General features: G+C 42.9%; 1 protein-coding gene across 5 annotated transcripts in view; it reads right to left on the bottom strand.

The window, feature by feature from the left end:
- Positions 1-23,313, bottom strand: part of LOC138619755 (A-type potassium channel modulatory protein DPP6-like) — a 189,504-nt gene that overhangs the window by 43,452 nt on the left and 122,739 nt on the right. For all 5 annotated transcript variants that reach the window (XM_069696480.1, XM_069696481.1, XM_069696482.1 and 2 more), the window contains 2 exons: positions 9,833-9,947; positions 148-246 (listed from right to left, as the gene is read on the bottom strand). In XM_069696480.1, coding sequence (XP_069552581.1) covers positions 148-246; positions 9,833-9,947 — 214 coding nt within the window. The remainder of the gene's footprint in view (positions 1-147; positions 247-9,832; positions 9,948-23,313) is intronic.

The following is a 23,313-nucleotide window of genomic DNA, read 5'->3' as shown; positions in this document are numbered from 1 at the left end:
TCGCCATCGCTACGGTTACGAGTAAAGTGACCCCGACCCTATCTGGAGGTGTGTGGATTAGGAACAACATTTTAAAAACAACACTTTCGATATTGGGTTTTTTTTCCCCGCAGTCGTGTAATGTGCAGTCTCGTCCGGAATACTTACTGCTTATCCATTTGGCGTTCGGATCGTGAACTTTGAAGTCTTTCCTGAAGAGGTCTCCGACCGTCACTTTGCCCTTCAGAGCCAGATGGTCGTCCTCACCTGCGGAGGAAACAACCACAGCGTTGATTTAACGTGATTCACTTAGTGATAAAACAAAAACAAAAAAACCTTATTCGTTCGTTCGGCCAGGATTAACGGCCGCTATCGATGTTTTCATGACGGAGATGAAAACAAGCACCGCCGAGGGTTAAGAGACTAATTTCCTGTCGCCATCATTTCCTGGAACATCCTGGAGCACCTTTCCCTGAATCGACCACAAAATCATGCCACACAGCTGACTCTGGCTTTTCCTTGCGGTCGTTTATATTTAAAATTAGAAGTATGAGGTTTGAGGCATCAACAAATATATCATGATGGACAGACGTTTGTATAAAATATCAACAAATAAGCATTAAAAAAAGGAAGAGTTCAACGGAATGGACATTAAAACGACAGCCGGCTCGTTCTGATGAAATTTAATGTTTTTTTTTATTTTTCCTGTTAAAGAGATCAACTGTGTGACATTTAGGAAAAAGGATTCAAAACGAATCATCATATTTTTTTAAATTTCCTGCCGAAACTGTATCTTTGAATTGTCAGACAGGCGTCTCCAAAAACTACAAAAAAACAAAAAAACAAAAAACGTAGGTGCAGTAAAGAAAAGGAAGCAGATAAGATCTTCTGACAACAAACACTGGGAGAACATATTAACGTCCTTTTGACATGTTTTGATCTCGAGCTGCATCTTAACTGCAGGCTGTACGTGTTCACCTTTCAAAGAATAAAGAGCTTATCGGAGACAACACACACACACACACACACACACACACACACACACACACACACACACACACACACACACACACACACACACACACACACACACACGAGTGTCATAACAAAGCAGAGCCTCATCTTAACTTGCTCGAGGCCTCTGATTAAGACCAGCGCTGCTTCTGATTATCGGACCAGACGAACATATTTACAGCAGATGCCTCCTGCAATTCATCTCATCTTAATTTCATCCATCGGTGCTCATCTTATCATCCATTGTATGACTCATTTCACCTCCATGGGAGGAATAATTTAAAAAAAAGCTAAAAAAAAAAACCTGTATGTCGGGCTGCTTTGTTTTGTCGACTGTTTCTCACCCCGAAATTTCATTCTGGAGAGTTTCAGTCAAAACGATTAGAGAGATTTCCAGTGTGTGTGTGTGTGTGTGTGTGTGTGTGTGTGTGTGTGTGTGTGTGTGTGTGTGTGTGTGTGTGTGTGCGCCCCCCCCCCCACCCCCACTCTGCCGAGACATGGCACTTGATGGACACAACGGTTGCTACGGGGGATCAAAGAGCCGATATTTCAGCAACTGGGACCAACATGTGATGTTTAATCCCGCTGCTGAGCCTGTCTACGCTCGCGTTGTGGCTGTCATCTTGAATGAGGTAACATTTTGGGGTATTATTATTATTTTTTTTCCTCAGGTCATTACATCCCTGTTCAGCTGTCTGCAGCAGAAGAAGAAGAAGAAAAGACATTCATAATGTTCAGCTGTAGCACACGCTGGGCTAAAGGGGCTATAAACAGTGAGTCCAGAGATGACAGAGGAAGCAGACAAGCAAGTATATTTTTCAGCTGAATCTGCTGCTGAAATATATATATTTTTTTATGTCTAAGAAGTGACAAGTTTCTTTTGGAACTTTTCTACTCAGCAGGGCTAAAAAAGCCTGAGCATCAGCTGGAAGCCCATTATGCGACACCAGAGCTGTCTATTGAAGCCCAGACAAGCAAAAAAAAAAAAAGCTTTTAGGTGAGTTGGAAGATCCATAAGTCGGGATAACCTGCTGTTGGCTGGTAAAGGAGACTCTGGAAATGAACAATCAAAGGACCATATGCCGTATAACAGAAAAAAATAAAAAAATAAATAATATATATATATATATATATATATAAAAAAGAGGCACTCAGCTGGCTCAGTGCTTTTTCCTATTTTTAAGACGTACGTATGTGAAGATTCTCACTCGTCCAGGTCATGGTTTTTCTGAGTGGCAACTCCACTAGCTTGAGGCTCCGATAATAATGCAGTCCTGAGATGCATTGAGGTCAGATTGCGTTTCCGACTGCTAAACGAACGAGTCCCAGACCACCTCCGGATGAGGCCTGAGCAGATCGTTTCCACTTGGATGTCTGATGCGATCACGCCAGGACACGTGTTGATGCCAGGTGGAAACGGGGTGTAATATCACCTGCCTGGTGGTGTGTTTTAAAAGTGAATGTGTTCTCAAGCAGCCTGCATTCAAGTGCCTGCGAGCTCCGATACCAGTGATTCAGAACAGAAAGGACCTTCTTGCATAAACATAAGTGACGTTTTCACCGACAAATTTGAATTGTCAAGACGCTAAAATATCCCGCAAGCGGCTAAATTTCCATCATGGAACCGATATCCACACAGCCTGTTGTATTATCATGCAGTCATAGCAACGGTTCGATTAATGAATAAAACAAAATCCTCACACTAACACTAGGCACTTCTTCAAAGTTTCAAAATGCATTAAACAACCTGCACGGCTGTGCTGCTGTTTATCCACCAATCCAAAGCGTCATTAGAACTTAAGCTCAGTCCTGCTTTGAGCTAAATGCTAATCAGTATCCCGATGTGCATATATTGGGTCATGTATAATGTATTGGTCAGATTCAATTTTGACCTTAAGATGGTGTTAAATGCAACCTTTGAGACAACAAAACACAATTGTATATCATGCATGTGTAATAAATCTTATGGTGATCTAGCCAACAGTTGCCGGAAAAATAAAAATAAAATAAAGTCAACCTCGTCATTCAATTCAATTCAACTTTATCTATATAGCGCCAAATCACAACATAAGTTGTTTCATGGCACTTAACACATTATGGCGCTCGATGGAAAGTCAGGGGATTATCAAAACCATTTACCGGTACCTACACTGAGCATACAGAGCCAAGAGCGACGTGCTTAATGGAATACAATTTGCAACATCAGTATGTTTGCAGCACTTCCACCAGCTTTACGGTTTGTTTTATGCAGCAGCGATGAAGGAAGAACTATTATCCAACATATCACATTCACACTTTAAAAAAAACAAAACACTACGGCTCGAGACAAACAGAGCGTGATCAGTGTGAGGAGAAGACCTGTGTGATTAAGAGAGAGGTTGAGATGTTTCCTCAGCAGCAGTAACAGTGACCACACCGCCCGAAATATTCATCCGACACCAGCTTTGATTTCTGTCTGGCAGCCGATAGAGAAATCATCGTTTAATAGCAGCAGGATGGAAGAAGTGGAGGTTCAGACGGAGGCCAAACAACTTCCTCCTGCCATCGTCACGTCACACACCGCCGACAGTTTCAGCTGTCAGTCTGAGATCTCAACAACTGTAAGTTATCACACGAGTCACATGTCAGAAAAACAACGCCCAACATTCACCTTTCACTCAGAGCCAGATGTCTGCAGAGGATCTCAATTATTTATAACACAGGAAGGAAAAAAAAAAAAAAGAAGTCTATGATGCACGTAGTCGAACAGTTTACAAAAATGTACATTTTAACAGTAAGTACAGGGCTTTTTTTTTTATTATTCATTTTACAATATATAAGAAAAAGTGAAAAATGTCTCGCGCAAACTTCACTACAGTTCAAAACCACATATGTAAAGTAACTTTGACAGGACACAACAGCAACGCCAGAAAATATAAAAAGACAACAAAGGTAAAACCACTAAATTAGATCAACTTGAGTAAGCGGGTAAATGAGAATTACAGAAGTAAAATATATGCAGTATATTCTCAAAAAAAGAGAAGAGAATAAAGGTGACTGGCTTTGCTTTGCTTGAACACTCGCTGCTGTTAGAACTGAAAATTAAATCTCTTCCATACAAAGCGCTCTGCCTTGAACTATTTATATGCATTTACTCACTTCTAAAACATCTTCTGTGAGTAATGGCGAAAATATGCGACCTTGTGGTGAAAATATTTAAACCTCAACTCATCCACTGCAAGTCAATATCAGATGAGCAGGATGTGAGAAAATGTCTTTGACACACAGCTAAGGCAGCTTTTGTGGGTTTTTTTGGAGGCAAAATCAAGCAACTAAACAAAATTTGAGCTCCTTTTTCACACATCAAAGAGGTTTCACGAGACAACAACACAACAATGACTTGCACCGCTCTCCAAACCTGCACGTCAGCTGTGTGTGTGTGGCATATTGCGTCTAACAGATGGACAGACACCAACCGATCGCCGGTTCCTCCCTGATTTCATCACGGGGGACAAAAACACCTTTGAAGGCACCTGCTCGGAGCATCAGAGGGGTTTTGAGCGTTATTATGGCAGTCATCAGACCGCACAGGGAAACGTAATAGCGCACGTCCCGTCAGATGGCAAAGTTTGGAGGTGGATAAACACTGAATTTTTAATGAGTTATGATCGCCAGATTTATGGGTTGAGCGCAATTGAAGATGAAATTATACACGTTGAAGTTTACATTCAGATTTACATTTTTATATGTGGCGCAATCCCTTGAGGGTAAATCCATTTTCTGTAGTTAAATATATCTTTATCTCGTCCTCACAGAGTGCTGTGATCACTGGCAGAAAGGTTGAATTAGTCTGAAAAAAAAAGAGAGAAGCGTCGGCCCCAGCAGGGTCAAACGAGCAGTTTATATGCTAATGTCGCACGACCTCTTTTCAGTACAACACAATGGCAGAGCAGGTTCTGATCCAACACTTAACCTGACATTATAAAATGTTAGTGTCTCTGTGTTATTGAATCAAATACAGCAAGTCATCCGTGTTGACTACAGAACACTTCTAGTTTTGGCAAATAATTCAATATAAAATGAGATATTCAACACCTGAAATGAAAACCTGTCAAATTAGCTTCAAACTTGATTGTGTATTAAAATGCACACTCAACAGGTGTATTTATTATTTTATTTTTTTTTTTGAAGTATCCTGTGGTTTGGATATTTGAGTGAGAATAAACAAAGTTCAAATGTCATAAATCAAAAGTTTTAGGTTAACATTGAACCAAATTATTACACAACAGTAACTGCAGTTCCTGTGAGCTCTATTGAGCGTTGTAGCACCTTTCAGGTCATTGTTTTGATTTTACAGCCAGCAACTTTACTTTATTAAGTCTCCCAGCTATACCACAGTGGAGTTTTCAGCCACTGCAGGTAGCTCTTCTCAGTTAAAAAAAAAAAAAAAAAAAAAGCTCCTTCAAACTTCACCTTTCTCAAGTGACTGAAAAAACTAAAAAGTTTGCTTAGTTTGGAGGTCTCCGCCTGAAATCCAAGATTCATGTGTGTGGAAAAGTTTCTCATCACGATACCGATGTTCAAAGGTGTGTTCCTACACCTCGATAAAATAAAGATCTGCAGGCCAAAGTGAAAACCAAACATAGGTGAAGAAGAGAATACATGTTTTAGAAGAAGCCAAATCCAATAGAAGGGTTGATGCAGCAGAGCTCAGGCAGCCAGAAACCAAAGTTATACCAGCTATAATAGCTCCGAGGTCACAATTACAAAGTTTGGATTTTTTCAAAGCGGATTTCAGCATCTTGAGACTCAATGAATTCACATTTTGTCACTTAAAACGGCTTCATCTCTCTCCTTTGTAATGTATACGATGATTAGACACCTGTTGATGTTAGCATCATTCACACAGGCTACGAATAATCCCTCTAATATATGTACGTCATCGCAGTCTCAAATGTAAACAGGCTCATGAATTTACAAAATATTTGCTGAATGCCACTGAAGCAGCCTTTTTTTTTTTTTTTTTTCCCCCCCCGTCGCCCGCGGGGCGTTTGTTGTCATCCGAGAAGCCGGTTTCACGCGATAATGTCTGTGACCGCTCGCTTTCAGCCGCGCCAAATTAACATAGCACGTGATCCTCCCACGGTTTCAGCTGGCTGTCACTCCGCCAGTCAGCGCGACATCGCTCAGTCTGAGGAGTACCCCGACGCCGATAGACCTGCTGACGTAGAGGACAGAGCATCCTCGAGTAATATCGAGCTTTCGGATACAGCAGAGAAGGGTGTGTGTGTGTATGTGTGTGTGCGAGAACAAAGCGGTTGTCAGGTGCAGTTAGAAATTGGCTGGTCCGCCTGGACGAGGAACATCCATCAACAAAGCGCTCCTAACAGAGTGGGAACAACATGCGATCTCATAACTCTTCAACACGAGCTGCACCGCCGCAGCTTCCTGCTCAGAGCCTTTGTTCCCAAGATGTTTCTCCTCGAGGTGTAATTAGACCAAAATAAGTTGTTCTGAATGACGACTGGATTTAGCTTTTTAATAGGCAAAAATCCTGCCTAAAGCACTCAAAGGGTATTACGCCATGTTGGTGATGTGGCGCACACTTCGGCCCATTTTATACTGCAAAAACAAAAAAAGAAAAGTGTTTTTTAAAAGCAACGGGAAAATATCTTTGTTTAAAAGCTTGTTTAAAATTCAGTCTTAAATTTTGTCTTCTTTAACATATTCTTCAATAATTCCCTTTCGAAACAGGCAGATTGATGTTTTCAGTAATAAATGACAGACACAACTGCCTTGATTGGATTGTAATAAGTAATATTGTTTTATTCAAACAGATGAGAGGTCAACCATTCTTACTGATTTATAGCAGCTAAAGCAAAGTGGGTTTTTTTTAAGTTATGAAAAACATAAGTGGTAAGCCAGTAGTTATATCAGTATCTGAAAATTGACGCCTCGTATTTAGTTCGCAGTCTTCCGGGGAAGGATTCATCTCGAGAGGCTGAGATAACGACTTCTCAACAGACTGTTGCCTGAAATCGCAGCGGCGTCATGCCGCCGCATCTTTAGAGATCAGCAGCAGCGATTATTTGTAATTGAAAAACACAGATCGTTGATGTCAAACAGTCAGAAAAGTTGTCAGACGTAGCCTCATCAAACATCTGACGAGAGAAACAGGCGACGCTGTTCGACTTATCGTCCAGAACCGACTGGCGTGTCCCAGCTGAACACGCTAACTGTTGCCAAACCGTGAGCATTAACAAGCAATGACAACATCAAGCCTTCTTCCCCCAGAAGTATACTGTCAGCATCACAGCTTCTCTGGCACGTAACCCTCCGAAAAACTACAACTTCTCATTGTTACCGTTCTGATTTTGTAGATATTAACAAACAAGATACGTGTTGAATCGTGACCTCGAGCAGATTTTGTGGCTTTTGAATAGTGTTGATGTTAGCCCTGTTTTCAGCCTTGATGCTTGATAAGAAAGTAACTAACCATACTTCCCCAAAATGTGAAAGTATTTACCTTCTTTGGAACTTGGGCCTCGGACCAAAATATATTTAAAAAAAAAACAAAAAAAAAAAAAAAACAGCCTCGGATGAAAAGAAAAGTGTCCTTCTTAAGAGGAATTTGAAATACCAAAAGTTTGTTTTAATTCTTCTGAAAAGAAAATACATTTAAAAAAAAAATCCAAGCCTGCGATGTTTTCTGGGAATTTGTTGCCCATTTTGCGAGCTGAACATCTCAGTTCACAGAGTTATTAGGAGCGGGCCGTTCAATTAACTCTGAAAGTACAAAAAGAACTAAAAACATATTTGGACTTTGCAGAATCCAGGGATTCAATTAACAGTCCAACTCGAACACGATAACCCAGAGAAGGAGTAAAATAAACTCTCTGCACAAACAAACCTCCGTCCTTGAGGAATGATTCATGGAGCTGCAACATACTGCAGCTCAACTCAGCTGCTCTGGACACCTAATTAAAGCAACCAACTTTCAGAACTGGATCTGATGAGGCCAGAGCATATTTCAATATCCAAAATCCGCTAAAATACCCGCTATCTTCCAGTTTAACTGCCAGCCTGCTCGAAGTCCCCCACAGGAGCTTAAAGGATCCAGCCAGTGTCGAGACTTGGCGCCGAAAAGTAGTTCTGCTCGAGCTCGCAAAGTCGACGCAGAGAGGGGACAGATTAGGGCCGAGGTACAAGCTGGAGGCGCCACCTGCCCCGGCCTCCCAATTTTGTTTTTTTCCCCTGTTGGCTCGCCTTGTTTGGAAGCGGCACATAAAAAAAAAAACAGCTCGAGTTCAGCCAAGCCCGTAACAAACACCCCGGGACAGGAAACGGGCCGCCGCCGCCGCCGCCGGGAGGTGAAGAGGAGTTTTTAGGCCTCGCCGCTTCGACACCTGCCGAGCTGCGCTCTGCCCTGACGCCTGTCAACAACCTCCAAGGGCGCCTGCTCTATCATACAACAAGTAGTTCCGACCGAGTGATTTGATTGGTCGACCGTCCGTTTGGAACGCGCTCAAACCAGCATGAAAAACACACCCCGCTCTCGTCACTAGAAAATATCACTCCGTCTTCTCAACGGGAATATGTAATTGGAATTGAATTTCATATGATATGCAATATAATGTTGTTTTTACTTGTTATAGGTCTATTAAACGTGACCCATTTGGTGAAATCGGGTCTCTTTTGGTCCTTTTTTTTTTTTTTTTTTGTCACTCCGAGCAACGCGGACAGTCGCGCACTTAAAATCCTAGCGGCGGCTCGCTCGACCGGTCCGGTTTTAACGCGCAGTTTAAACCTTCAAAATTAGTGATCATCTTTTTTCAGCTTATGTCTTACTTACAACAAGACTGAGCTAGCTGAGCAGTTTAGTGTTTCTATGTGCTGTATTTAGAAACCATCTCTGGAAAGCAATAAAACGGACTGGAAATCCTCTCTGTTGCTAGGGTGGTTGCTAAGGGTCGGACTTTCTTCCTGGAGTAGTAAACGTTGAATACAGTACACAGCAGTCTACTGACGGGACTGATTGTTTTCCCGTCCTTAGTCGTACCCCGCGTACTGCCATGGAAACGGTAATCACACGAACAAAAAGTTGTATATTTTGAGAGCGAGCTGCCCCGCATTATGAATACATTTTGATTACATATTTTATAATATTGCTGAAATCGCTGACCCCGCTTTGGCACCCCACCCCTCAAATTACAGGCAACATTACCTGCAATTTTCCGTGATAGAAAAATCATAACCAAGGGCACCGTGATTACTGTCTGGGTAAGTGAATTATAGTGCACGCACAACAACAGTTGTATTGACTGATTTGACTCTGGCAGCGCATAAAACCACATCAAGGAGCTTTATGAGCCTGAATATAAACAGATGGCGTATTGATTAAATCTTAAACTGAATTTGCAAACAGGAATCCTGAAGGTCACTCTTGACATTAAAACCAAGATGCCTTAAAATAAGTATGCGCCGATGTAGAAGTCCAAGGAAGAAAGAAAGAAAGAAAGAAAAAAGGGCGCTAAGTGAAGGAGACGCTGTGTTTATGAAGAAAGAAATCCTGACTTCAACGAGGTTTACCGACCTTCACTAAACGTGGCCGTTACAGCGAGAGCGGGTGTTAAACCGTGACACCGCGAACACGGCACGAGAGCACCGGACCTCACAGGGATACGGAGACACCGACGCCTCACACTTTTTCCTCATTGCGTTCGTTTGTGCCGAGATTGATTGTGAAAGCTAATGGGCATGTCCGTGCATGATAATAGGCGTGCAAACAGGGCGATGGTGCGGCGTGTAAAGTGCGGCAGCCCCTCCCCCGCCCCGTCCCGTCCCATCCTGCAGCGTGTACCTGGTGTCAACAGGATGACGGAGGTGACGATCAGCGAGCAGATGACCAGAATGACAAGAAGGGCGATCGCTATTCCCTTCCAGTTCCTCTGCGGAGGGTTGCTGCCCACCAGCTCCTACGGAGAGTGAGAGAGGAGGAGAGGAAACGGTCAGTAAAAAAAATAAAAAATAAAAAAACGACAATCAGAATACAGTGTGCACAGAAACGATGAGGACAAAATGAAAAGGGGGGGGGGAATTGCACAGGTATGTATGTGGCACGTGAGACAGAAGAAAAAGCTCGAACAAGCGAGAAGAAAAAGCAAAAAGACAATCAGAAGAACTATGAACTCATTAAAAGAAAAGATGAGGGGGTGCCAGTCAAGGGCGAACACGAGTCGCAGTCGCAGCCTCTCGGATCTCAAGGAGACACGATAGCAGCGGCGGCGGGAGGAGGATGAGGAGGAGGAGGAGGAGGAGGAAGGGTGAGAATCCTTAATGAGCCGAGTATCAGCGGCCATCACGCGCAAACAAATGTGACAGATAAAAATGGAGCCAGCGACACGTTGGTGAATCGCACGCTTGATAACAGCGCGGAGAGAAGCTTCGGGGTTGGCAAAAAAAAACAACCCAAAAAAACACTCCGGGTTATGAGCAACCTTGAGGCAATTTTATTTCTTTCTTTCTTTTTCCTTTTTCTTTCTTAGAAATCCAGAAACAAATGAACTTATTGCAGTTTCATATTGTTGTCATTGACATTGTGGCAGTGGCAATATGGATATAGTGTTCCCCCTCAGGAGATCAAATATACTGAAGCTTTAGGCTTCTGGTTCGTGCACAAATCCAAAAATGGGGAATGCATTCGATGGTGAAGTGCAGCAGGTGGCTGCGTTCAGCAAAAAATGAAATGAGACCAAAATGTACACAATGTATTACCGTAACAATTCAAGACAGTTCAGTCAGCAGCGATGGATGATGAAAACTTCCAGGCCGGAGATAATCAGATTTCTCTTACTTAAGACTTCACTGGGGAACTTCTTCATCTTTATCTGAAGTTAAATACTTGCAGCCCGTTTTGCTATCATGATTATATTGATAATAAATACATAGTTTGAAGCTGTTTTTCAGTTACAAGTACTTTGCAAAAGTACACGGGATTATAGTGACATAAGTTACAAATAAAGTATGAATAAAAGGATCTAAAGTCAAGTCGAGTTTATTTATGTAGTACATTAAATAAAACAGGTGTGCGATTCAATGTGCTTTAAGACAACAGGCAACGATCAAAGATCTTTCAAGACAAAATATGCAAGATAAGATGGTTTTATAATAAAAGGAAAAAAGATAGGAATATACTATTGTAACTCAGTAAAAATTGGACAATACTTCTTATTTTTTAAGTAAAAGTTCGATCTCTTAACCACTTTAAATCTCACTAAACGCTCACGAAAAAAAGAAAAGAAAGATACTGTTGCAGCAGATCTTCATTCAAGTGGCGGAAAATTCCAGAGAAAGTAAGAAAGCAAAACGAACCGAGGCACAAACAGCCGCTGCAGAATAAAATCGCATCAACACATTTATTAGGTTTCTTTAAAAAAAAAAAAAAAAACTGAAATTCTGTGAGAGCTGAAATCTGCTGGTGACAGAACTGAACCGCCACACTTCAACAAATTAAACACCCAAAGGAAACCAGAAAAAAACAAGAAAAAAAAAAAAAAGCAAGCCCCACACCTCAATGTGCGACTTTTAAGCCCGAGCAGGCCCGGAAAAGTTTCCCGCATCGGCACTGAGCGGTCTGGCTGGTGCACGGATGAACCGGTGCCAAAAACCACAACCAAGAGGGACCGCGGAAAGGGTCCAAAGCCCGAAACTGTTAGCGGAGGATTAATAAGTTCTTAATTAGTTTATAGAGGATGAAAAGAGCGAAGCAGACTGTGCGCTTCGGGGACCTGCGGCGGCGGCGCTAATGAATACACGCTAAGGCTTTAATGAAGCTGAATGGCTGAGCTATGGAGCAAACCTTTTAGTGACCTCGTTCCCACCTTAATTGAAAAGAGCCCGAGACGTCATTAGCCCGCAGATAAGAGCAATCAGTGCTATTTACCAGACTGCCCATTACCCGCATTCATTAAAAGCAGGAACCTGTTCGTTAGCCGTGTGCGGCCACGTGATGGCCGCGAGGAGGCGACGCCTCAAACGGAGACAGGAAAGTGAAAATATCTTCAAACTTCAAGCCTTTTACGTTGATTTCCATGTTCGCTGTAAAGTGAAGATGACAGGCAATTTACTTTAATTTAGTGACAGGCCATGAGAGGTTGAGCGTGATCGACGTGAAAAGAGCTGCTGGTTCTTGAGCTGATTTCACGACTGTAGCTGCCCTCCGTGATCTTCAACGTGGAAACGCACGAGTCTCCTGACTGACTTCATGATACGTTATAATGGTGAGGATATTTGTGATGCACTCAATACCTTTAATCCTTTCCACGTCCTTTCAAAGACATTATGTGTAATTAATGGCTCTCAATGCCATGATTTTGAACATCTGAGCTGTAGAACATTTTTTAATGATTTGTTGTTCTAATTAAAAAAATATATATATTGCAATAGTTGCCGAATTTACCCAAAATGTGTCCAAAACCAATACATCCATTGATTTAAAACTGCTGAATGCTTTACTAGATTAAGGAGGTTATATAGTAATGATTGCATGCTTCTCGGGAGTCTTAGCTGACTTATCCACACCTTGTTTTTACCTGCATTCATCCACCTTATAATTCACTGTATGACAGAGATCCTTCTCCTGATTCAACTGCAAGAGTTACACGACCTTCAAAACCAGAACTGCTCCAACTAACAGTCATCTAACTGCCAAACAATACAGCGCAGCAAACAGTTGTAAAGTTGGATTTAGCAGAAAGCACTCCGTTTTTTTGAGCGGGTAGGACGTTCTCTGATGTCATTAAAAAAAAATAGTCAACTTCAGACACTTAACGTTCTTACGGGTCCAGAATCAAACTCCACTGAGGTAAATCTCTGATGCAACGAAGCTGATCGGAGCTGATTATTGCAACACACAACGTGTTTGTAGGGATCATTTCAAACATCCAATAATAACAGCCAGCTTTGGGAGTTGTGATCAGACAGTCTACAATGTGATTCACTTTGTCTAATTCTGTGCTGCATCGTCTCTCCGGAACGATCCATTTTTTTTTCTCCAAGCAGAAATAAAAATCCTATTGTAGATTTTGACGAGCGTGGCACGACGCCCGCTGGCTGATTGTTGTCACCGAAGCAGCATGTGACTGAGTGGGATTTACAGGATGGAAACCGGTGGCTAAATTGGAGGAAAACGACTCTATAGAGAGCAGCCGCTCGCACGCAACAATGGGATGTAACGCAAACACGACTCAGTCTGTGTAAAGCACATTAAAAGAGAGGACAAATCCTCCTGCACTGTTTATTAAGCATCCTATATGCAAATGGGTCCCGCACTGAAGATAACAAAAGCTGGGCGTGAATCCATCACGGCATCTTAAATTCAACAGACTTATCTGTGTGTGTAAGGGACTGTGTGCACTTGACTCACACTGTGGAAACAAAAAAATAGATTTATTAAAGGTCAAAGATTCATCTGGATCTGTAGCACAGCTCATTTGCTGGTTAAAAAAAAAAAAAAAAAAAAAAGTTCAGTTAAATTCACTCAAGTGTTCTGTGTCTGGTAGAAGGAACATTTCTCCCTAGAAAAAAAAAAATCAGTGACCTTTTGACTTCCGTAGTCAGAGATAGTCAGTCTGTGTTCATCGCTTCAGCATTGTCTGCAGGAAGCAAGAATATAGAAAGTGCAGTGGTCTCTCCAATAACAGTAAATATTCATGTTTACTTCTGCGGAACGAGCGAAAGTCTAAAACGCACACATCGGATCGCCAGATTGCTCCGACTGGAGCGGCTGAAATTGCTGAGAAATTAGACAAACAACATCGAGATCAGCATAAATGTGTACTGACATTAAAAACTATCATGAAAAAAAAAAAATCTTGCAACGCTACCAGTTAGAATTGAAACTTGTACACTGTAATTGGATCGCAGGCGATTAGAAGAGAAGAAACCTCGACAGGACTTTGCGTCGCTTCTTTGCCATTCTCGGAGGGAACGACGGGAATGGCTTTCTTCAGTCGGGGCCGAGGGTGCAGACGCAGGGCGAAAAGCTCGCCTCACCTTCCTGATCGCGCCTCTGTGATCTGTAACTGTAACGATGATGGGACTAATTAGCCAGACCTTCTGCGCCGACGTAACGGCGAGGTGATTACAAGCGACCGGGGCGAGAGAGAGAGAGAGAGAGCGAAAGAGAGAGAACAAGATGAGGCATAAAACGAGCAGCGAGGAGACAGACATCAGAGCTTGCAGGAGCAGTAAATAAATAAAATGTCGAGAGTGCTGTGGGAGAATTCTGACAGGAAGGCTTGAGGCGTGACAAAAACATGACAGAGTAAAAAAAATAAAACAAATAAAAAATGTACAGGAGTGCTGTGGATAGACCCAGGTCCAAAACTCAAAAAACAAACCAAAAAAAAACCCCCGATCCTGGTGTGTTTTAGTCCTCTGTGTCTGTCATGTTTAAAGCTGCAGAGCAAGCAGACATCATCAGTGTTGATTCAGCCCGCAGAGTGTAAAACACTGCACGACGCCAGCAATCCTCCAAGAACACAACTATCACCATTTACCAGAGTGGTGAGCCGACACAGAGAACAACCGAGAGGGTTAAAAAACAAAACCACATACGACAGCTGTTTTTTTACGACCGCGTTTTAGGGCCTCATTAAAGAAAAAAATTAATTAGAGGGGGGTGATTTTTTTATTTTTTTATTTCGCTTTTGAGAATAAAGTTGAAATTTCAAAAATTAAATCGAACTGAATAAAGTGAAATTACATTTCAATTTCCATGTTCAACTTTTCGACTTCATCCACAAAACATAATTGCAACTTTATTAAAAAATAACTAATTAATAATTCTCAAGATATTTGGACTTTTTCTCAAATTAACAAAAATCCTCCTCCTATTGATTTATTGTTTTCTTTAATGTGGCCCTAATTCTCAAGTCGAGTTTTTCCTTCGCCACTGCATCCTACTGAACCGGTCCTGAACCTTTAGGACCACTGATCGGGAACTTTGGAGTTATTGTATTACTTGCAATTAATTGTCTTACTGATACCAAACTTAATTTCTTAATGAAATACTAGAAGTAGCTCCAAAAAAAAAAAAAAACACCTTTTATTTCTTAAGGCATGTTTAAAACATGTGATGCCACGGCAAGACTTCTGCAATCTCCTTTTAATGGTCGTATCCAGTTAGATTTGCGGGCACCCAAAAACGTCCCCATCAGTCTGCTTCTCAAACATCTCCACTCCACTTGTTGATTCCACAGCAGACTTTAGAAAGAAGACTGGAAACTAACATTTCACTGCTCCCACTCGTTCAGAATTCAAACGACTGCTCCGGCTGCAGCGAGCGCCGTTGATTTTCCGGCGGCGTTCAGTTCATTAAGACGTGCTCTTGATCCGGAATGCCGAGTTCGGGCAATTCAACAGATTTCTTGGGTCGCGAGTCGTCTTCAAATTCCCAGAGCTCGCACCGAAACCGCGCGACAGAACATTCAAGGGCGGAGCGAGCCAGCGTTCATTTGAGGTTTACAGCAAACCTTCCCTCCTGCTTAAATATAATAAATACCTTAAATCATTGGCAGGGTGGCAAAGCTAAAAGAATAAGAGGTTTGAGAATGTGACGAAGAAGAGAAGATTACAAAGGCTCCATTCGTGCTAACTTTATGGGATGCTAAGCTGAAGATGCGGGGCTTGGTCCGTCTCCCCGTGCTGCTTTAATAGATCTAAATGTATTCTCCCTGAGGACGCAATTAAAACGCCTCCGGCACCGGTATCAGTACAGGTCATTAATTCAGATTCTCAATGAACACGCTAAATCTACAGCACGGTACACGTTATATCTGTATGTGCATATTTGCTGTACTTTAAAGCACATTTCCGACTGTTTAATCATACAACACGGAAAGTTAATAGCGCCGGCATTGTCATTAGGCATGCATCTTAAATCAATGATGACACCATGGGAAAAGCAGCCCGGAGATATCACGGAGACGGAGAGGCGGAAGCGCAGCAGAACGTGATGAATCAGGAAGCATTAAGCTTTTTATGAAATGTGCTTCTAGTTCAGCCGGAGGTTGAGTTTCTTGCTCACTCGTGGCACAACGCTGCTAACGGACACAAGCGGATCAAACCTGTAACACCGGCGGCAGAGTGCACAATCTCTCCGACAACAGAAGCAAATCAAACAGTGATGAGAGCCGCCGCCGCCGCCGCCGCCGACGTCTCTCGGCGTGACGACGTCGGATGTTGTCCGATACAGCGAGCGGCGACGGAAGATGACAGCGACCGCTGGGACTCGTTTATCGGCGAGCATTTAGCCGACACTTTTACTTTCAAGACTTCAGACGAGAAAGCAGCTCGAGGCTCGGCGACGTGACGCGAGAGCTGACAGGTGACAGTTTCGGTTTTCAGGGAGCTGAAAACGTGCAACGAGATGATCTGGTACGGCTCTATTAACGTCAGACTTTAAAGAGGAATTTGGATTCAATTAGAGTACAGACCACGTAGACACATAATTAGAGCAATCGCATACAATGAATGTGCAGTGAAAATGTGAAAATTCTTTCTTTCAGTAATTATGTTTGATGAATATCTGGATTGTTTGAGACAAACTGTTTTTGTGATTGAAGTTGCGATGACTGCATTTACTCTGCTTTCACAGACCTAAACTTCTCCGTGAACAGGGTTCCCGCTCCAAGTCAAATGTCAAACTCCCTCACTTTTCTCCACTAAAAAAAAAAAAGGTTAAATTCAATAACCAACAGAAAACACGGACTGCAATTGTGCTGAGCAGACAAGAAACAGCCACATCATTTTTTCCCCCCCCCAGGATTGTGTGACCTCACCGGTGTTTACAGTACAAAACTTTTCACTACCTAACCTTCTTCACACGCCAACCCGTGCACTCTTATAAACACATTGACCTGTGGGCAAAAACTTCCCAACATTTTTTTTCTAACGGGAATGATGTCGGCGTGGCTGCGATGGTCTTCCTCTCCCAGCTTTGAAAGATTCATACTAGTTTTTACAAACTTTGCATTTAGCTTTTTTGTTTAATTTGTATCACCCCGGTCTTTGAAATCATCGTTTTGTGACCGAAGCTTTTAAAATGTACATTTTGCAGCATCGTTTGCGTTTCTAAGTAGTTACAGGAAATGCACACCTTTAGTGAAGTGCTTGACACACGTTGACTCACAGAAAGGAGATAAAACCACTCAGTACACATGAACTAACGGATAAAAAAAAAAAAAGAGGACCAAATGGAAAATGTTATATTTTGAGAAATTGCAAATACAATTTAAACACGATAACAAAATTCCCCGATATGACCCAAAGAGTTTTAAAAATTCCCCTCGACTGAGTAAAGGTGTCATTTCAGACCATTTCTACAGCACACAGACGTGATTCAAGCCTCAAATAGAGGGATTTGGACTCTGCTTCTTTCATCCTCCTCAAACAAGACTTCATTTTTGCCAAAAAATTGGAGCAGATTAGTCTCAAGTTCAAATCCTCTCCGATTGTTGAAGTGGTTTTAAGTATGGACGGATTTCTTCTCGCACCTCTCTCCATCAGACTTTTAATCTTTGAATAAAAGAGTCCCACATAGAGCGCCTGTTCCAGCTCTGTGCTTCGCGCGTCAAAAGAACATCGGCGCAACATAGCGACCGCATCCGTTCCCAACAATCTCGTTGCCGCGGTACAATCGGGTGTTGTGATGGGGCCGCGAATAAACAAGCCGTCTTGTTTGTTACCCACGGCGGGAGAACTAATTTCCAACCGGCCGCCGCGCGAGTGCGTGTAGTTCTCCGGCTTCTTTCGCCCGGTGTGTTTGATTTGCGAGTGAATCTCTTCCAGTCCATTAGAGAGATGCTAGAAGGGCGCCGCTGCCAGCTGACCTCTCTCTGCAGAGCCAGCATCCAAATCACATCTCTGTAAAATAACGTGCGAGAACCCACTGCCGGAAGATGAGTCAGGCTGTAATGGCACAGAGAGCTGCTGCAACAACGTGGAAATAAAAACCTCTGGGAATGTTTTTTTTTTTTTTTTTCTCATGCGACACGATTTGGGATCAAAACTATTCCTGAAGTCTCATTAACAGCCACAGACGGCCCAGAGCTCATCTCCGCTCCCATAACTGATCATTCATGTACTTTGAATATGATTTCTGATCCCTTAACGTGCGTGCATTTTCTTGACTCCTGTTGTTCTGGGTTTTGCACCCTCATGGTTGAAATGCACTTATTGTAAGTCGCTTTGGATAAAAGCGTCAGCTAAATGAAATGAAATGAAATGTAATGTGCACATCCCGCAGAAGCAATTAATCTCATCTGTTCTGCATTATTGTCCACGTCACTATGGTAACAGAGTAATAATGAACAGGTATAGCCGTACCCCTTCTGCACGGTAAATACGCATTATGACACGGCTAAACGAGTGATGACACACACACAGAAACGGTTCCTGCTTCTTCTCTCATTTATAATGCATGAGGATGAATTTATGTTTGTCAGGACCAACACAGAAGTCTCTTTTTTTTGGCGGTGGTGGTGAGGAAGGGGAGTAAATAGAACAATGCAGCCAGAGTTTCTCCTCATTTCATCACTTTTCCTGTGGCAGAGGGGAGGTGAAACGGATACCGCAAATGTTTCTGCGGCGAAACATTTACCTTCATCACTTCGGCGAGTACGCGCCGACGACTTTTCGTGAAATTCGCTTCGACTGTTCTGCAGGTAGAAGCATTGGCAGCTTGTGCGGTCATCCCCTCTCAATGTTCTCTACCGCTGCTTTAAATGGCAGACGCATATTCAGAGGTAGCCCCGGGAAAATGTCCCCGCATGTCATTAGCCAACCATCTGAAGGCGCGCAGCCGTGTGTGCAAACGTGTGATGCGCTGACTCCATTTGCAAAGTCCCCAGAACCTCTGACTTAAATTGGATCTGTGTGGATTGTCAGTGACAAACTCGGAAGTAAGCGGCGAAGCTGAAGTCAACATTATTACCTTCGGTGTGCTTTTCAGTCTCAGTGCACTTCGGGAGGTAAATCTCAAGTATTAAATGACACGACACGAAAACAAAAACTTTCAGTCATTGTTTGTTCGTTAAACACTCTGAGCAAAAGGAGAAAAAGGTGAAAAATATCCTGCCAACACAAAATTAATCGCTGGAATAGTCTGTGCCTCATTGAAACGACATCGTATGCCGTCGGCTGAAAAGACAGAAACATGCCGTGTATATAAACATCACGAGGCAGGCCGAGCCTTTCTAATTATCGAGTGGGAACTGGAGACAATAAAACAGCCTTCAAAAGGTTGAAGCTCATCACAGGCAAGTCCAAATGAAAGAATTGGTGTCGTTGTGTCTTAATGCACCCCCTTCTTCAATATACTACAGCCTCTCAAAAAGTGCACAATTCAATTGAAAAACAAAACGACAAACAGAAACATAAATTGTCTCCAAGTACCTTCCACAAAAGCATTCCCTCATTCATCTCTCGTATCAAACTAAAACCCACATAGTTCAAGGTTTGTTTTTATCCGAGAGCAGACGAAACACAAGAAGTAGCTCGTCACTTCCCCGGCGAGAGCCATCTCCATATTTACAACCCAAGTAGCCAACGCTACGTTAACATTTCATGGTATGTTGTTACATCGTACGCTTCTGCTGTTTCTGTCTTTTCTTACAAGGCAACCAACAATCCTCCAGACAACAATCTGTCACTCAAAAGATATCTGGGTACACAAAGATCACTCCACACCGCTCAGCCGCTACTTGACTTTTATGAGATGCGGGTTTGCCACTCAGCCTCACTTAAGTGTTTTTGCATGGAAACTCCCCGCCGCTGCAAACTAACTAGAAAGTCATCCGAGCCTCTGTGCAGAAGGAGTTGTTGTGGAGAATAGAAAAAGGCGGGCGGCAAGATTTCACTGCAGAGCACTGCGCGTCCCCGAAGCCCACACCGGGAGCCATTGGTATTCACTGCGGCCAGGCGGCGCCGCCAGCGTGTGCTGCATCTCTCAGGAACATTAAGAATTGAAAAGTATCTCTCCTATTGTTCTTATCTATCAGCCTTCATTCCATAACGCACACTTGTCGCGCCACTCTGGCAAAAAAAAATAAATTGCCATCATGGAAACAATATGCACCGGCAGACGCACTCGCTTCCTGGAAATGAAATGCCCCACAACCCACCGCTTCCAGGCGCAGGGGTCTAATAAAAAGAGGCTGCCGCGCCTGTTGATGTTTACCCAGGCTAATGTATTCTGGCCCGCTGCTTTTTCTTTTTTCCCTTTTTCTTTTTTATCACTTTCTCCCGACAAAATATGAACATTCATGTAGAAAGAATAGACTTCCAGTCTCTTTCATTTGGCATATTGTTTGGCTGACGAGCACTCCAGATGAAAAATGCCTCATACTTTCTATTACTTAAGAGCAGTATTTTCGTTTTTTTCTGAAAAAAAAAAGAAGGAATGAAAATCACCTCGTTTCACCTCTCTTCACCGACAAAAGAAATAAACAAATCAACTGCTCGGAGCAGCTTGCGAACACAGTCGCTGCTGCTGTGTGCGAGACATAAGAAGGAGGACATTGCTGGTTCCATTCATGCGGCGGGAAGGCACCGGTAGCCCAGTGCATGTTCAAATACACTCAGCGTGTTCTCCATAAAGGCCAGAGGACTCAAAACATAAATGCACAAAACTAATTTAGAATAACACATCACGATCTGAGCTGGATTCCCTGATTGCTGCCGCACGGGGCATTTCCATCCCTCTACTTTTGTTTGGGTGGCCTCTCGCTGTGTTTCCGCGGCAACAAATTATTCACCGCTTACCCTCTTCGTGGCCAGCCGTTGTTTCCGCTGCGACCCGATTGCTCGTCGCTCCCGAGAGTGGCCGCTCAACAATTTATCAGGTGTGCGAAGTGCCATATTTACTTCATAATTGGTTGTTAAAGGCTTTTGTGCTCAACATCCACTTCAGCCATATAGCTGCATTCTGTGCACATGCACCCGTATTCAGAACTGCTCTGTTGAAGCATGCTGCAAGTGTAATTTAACTCCAATTGGATTTTCCATTACAGGTGTAACCGGGTCATATAGAGCCTTTCGTTATAATTATCTGTTCTGCTACCAAAGCCTTTATTACACCTCTAAAACAGGTCAAGTTCAGACCACAGCCGTAAAAGATAATCGGCGTTGCCCACGTTAAATTATGGATTCACGAGTGCCGGTATGCTGCTGGTTTTTGATCCGCGGCACATCCGTTCTTTAAGATTTGGAGTCGTGCGCGCTACTTTTGTCTTTACGTCTTCTGAGATGCCCCACGAGTCTCATTTAGGAGACGTGGGTGTCCACATTCTTTTCATCGTAATCCATTCTATTGTTTCCACGCGGCGACCGGCGGTGACCCGTCGGTTTGCGAACGGTCGCTACGAAGCCTCGAGTTCGGAATCTGGACGGCCAGAAAACGACTGAGATGGAGCGACTTTGATTCGCAAAACCGAGATAACTCGTGGAGAAATCTCACTGACTGAGAATTTCATGAGACCGGTTGAATGGGAGTCGGTGGAGCCGAAAGCTACGTCCACTTTTATATACAATCTATGAGTGTTTCTGGTACTTTTTGTGTCTATTTTTGTTCCCACCAACATGATATCTGTTTCTAATGGAGAACCTAAGTGTTGCTAGCTTAACAGTTACTGTACATTTAACTCCCTTTGTGTTTCTCCACTTATCATAATTGCGTAGGGGCCGGATGGGGGGGCTGCTTTTTTCCTTTATCATACATCGTGGTATGTTTTAAATGCTGTGTGACGGGCCGGAGCGGGCAGCTGTGATTACAAGTTGGCTTTTCTTTATCATGTGCTTCTGTCAGAATAAACAGTGCGCCCCTTTCAAGAGATTGCGGTGACTCACGGCATTCGCTTCATAAACAACACAACGCAGAAGCCCGCCGGTTACACAAGCTACAGCTGCACGTCTGATTGCAGCCTTCTGCACTTGACACAGAATGAAGGCACATATTTGAGTTTGTATGCAATATACAGCGTGTCTAAATTGTGCCATTTGCTCCTGTGTATTTGGCAAGAATCTGCGACTTATAGCTGCATATTTCTGATCTGTGGCTACTGGTGCCGCCAACCTGCCCGATGTTTACCGTTTCTCTGCTCTCCTCTCACCTCAACCAGTCGAGGTAGATGGTCTCCCGCCTCCGAGTCTGGTTCTGTCCGAGGTTTGAGTTTTTCCTCCCCACTGTTGCTCATTTATGAGCTCTTAAATTGTTGGGTTCCTCACTATAATGTCAGTAGGGTTCAACGTTACTATTTCAATGTGGCCTGAGACGACTTATGTTACGATTTTGCGCAATATTAATCAAATTGAATTGTATTCCTGCAACAATGTCAAAAATGTTAAATTGCTTTATGTATGCTGTCTGAAACTACAAAGGTTTTACACCTGCATCACCAATTGCCTAGAAACTACATGTCTGGTCTGGTGAACAATTAGCAAGGAAGATAATTGCAATACAAGGTCAAGTCAACTCTTTTGTAACAGAAGCATCGTGCATTCACAATAGCAGCTGTTTTTGAGATGAAACAGAAACACGACAAACTCCACCGTGGTTCCCAAACAGCGTCTAGTATCATCTGAACGTACATTTTAGAGAGTCTGTCCTGTTGAGGAAACGTAACAGCCCTGGATAGTTGTAGTCGAAGCACATGCACCAAGCTTGACAGCAGCTTTGCTCGTGTGCAAGTAAAAGTTCAGTATTTGTAGCCTCATGTGTGTACAAAAAAAAATAATCACTGAATCAACAGCCAGCTCTGCACACTGCCTGTGGAGCTGTGTATAGATGTGTGCTCCCTCCGTGTCAGGATACATGCTGTTTGAAGATAGCCAGCTCATCGACTTGTCAGGACATGAAGTTGACCGTCTCAGGGGGTACAGCAGGGTTACCAATATGCCACAAAGCAAAAAGTTGCATCGAGTAACTTTGTTTCTACAGTCATATGAAAAAATAAGAACATGCCATGGAAATGGTAGATTTTTTTCAACATGTTTGGACAAGCAAACATTTGACAACTCCTATTGATACAGAAAAAGTACGTACAGCCCTACATTTATCACACCTTCAAATCCATAAAATCAGAATCATCGGTTCCGGATGAAGTGCCGATAATTCAAACCCGCTTAGTGAAGGATTTGAACTAAATCATTCAGCTGGGAGAAAAATCCTCCACAAGAAGCAAAGATTTAAAGCGACTGGCAGCCCGAGACAATTCAGCCAAAGAGCAGAAGGTTTGGTGCAAAAAGAAGTCTGCAAGAACCCCAAACTTTCATCACAAGATC

The sequence above is a fragment of the Brachyistius frenatus genome, unplaced genomic scaffold, assembly GCF_029030835.1.
Source record: "Brachyistius frenatus isolate BFR_SWC_R1_liver_20210118 unplaced genomic scaffold, ASM2903083v1 Contig_21, whole genome shotgun sequence".
Taxonomy (NCBI): domain Eukaryota; kingdom Metazoa; phylum Chordata; class Actinopteri; family Embiotocidae; genus Brachyistius; species Brachyistius frenatus.
The sequence above is the reverse complement of the archived record's forward strand: the minus strand, read 5'-3'. Positions and strand labels throughout refer to the sequence as shown.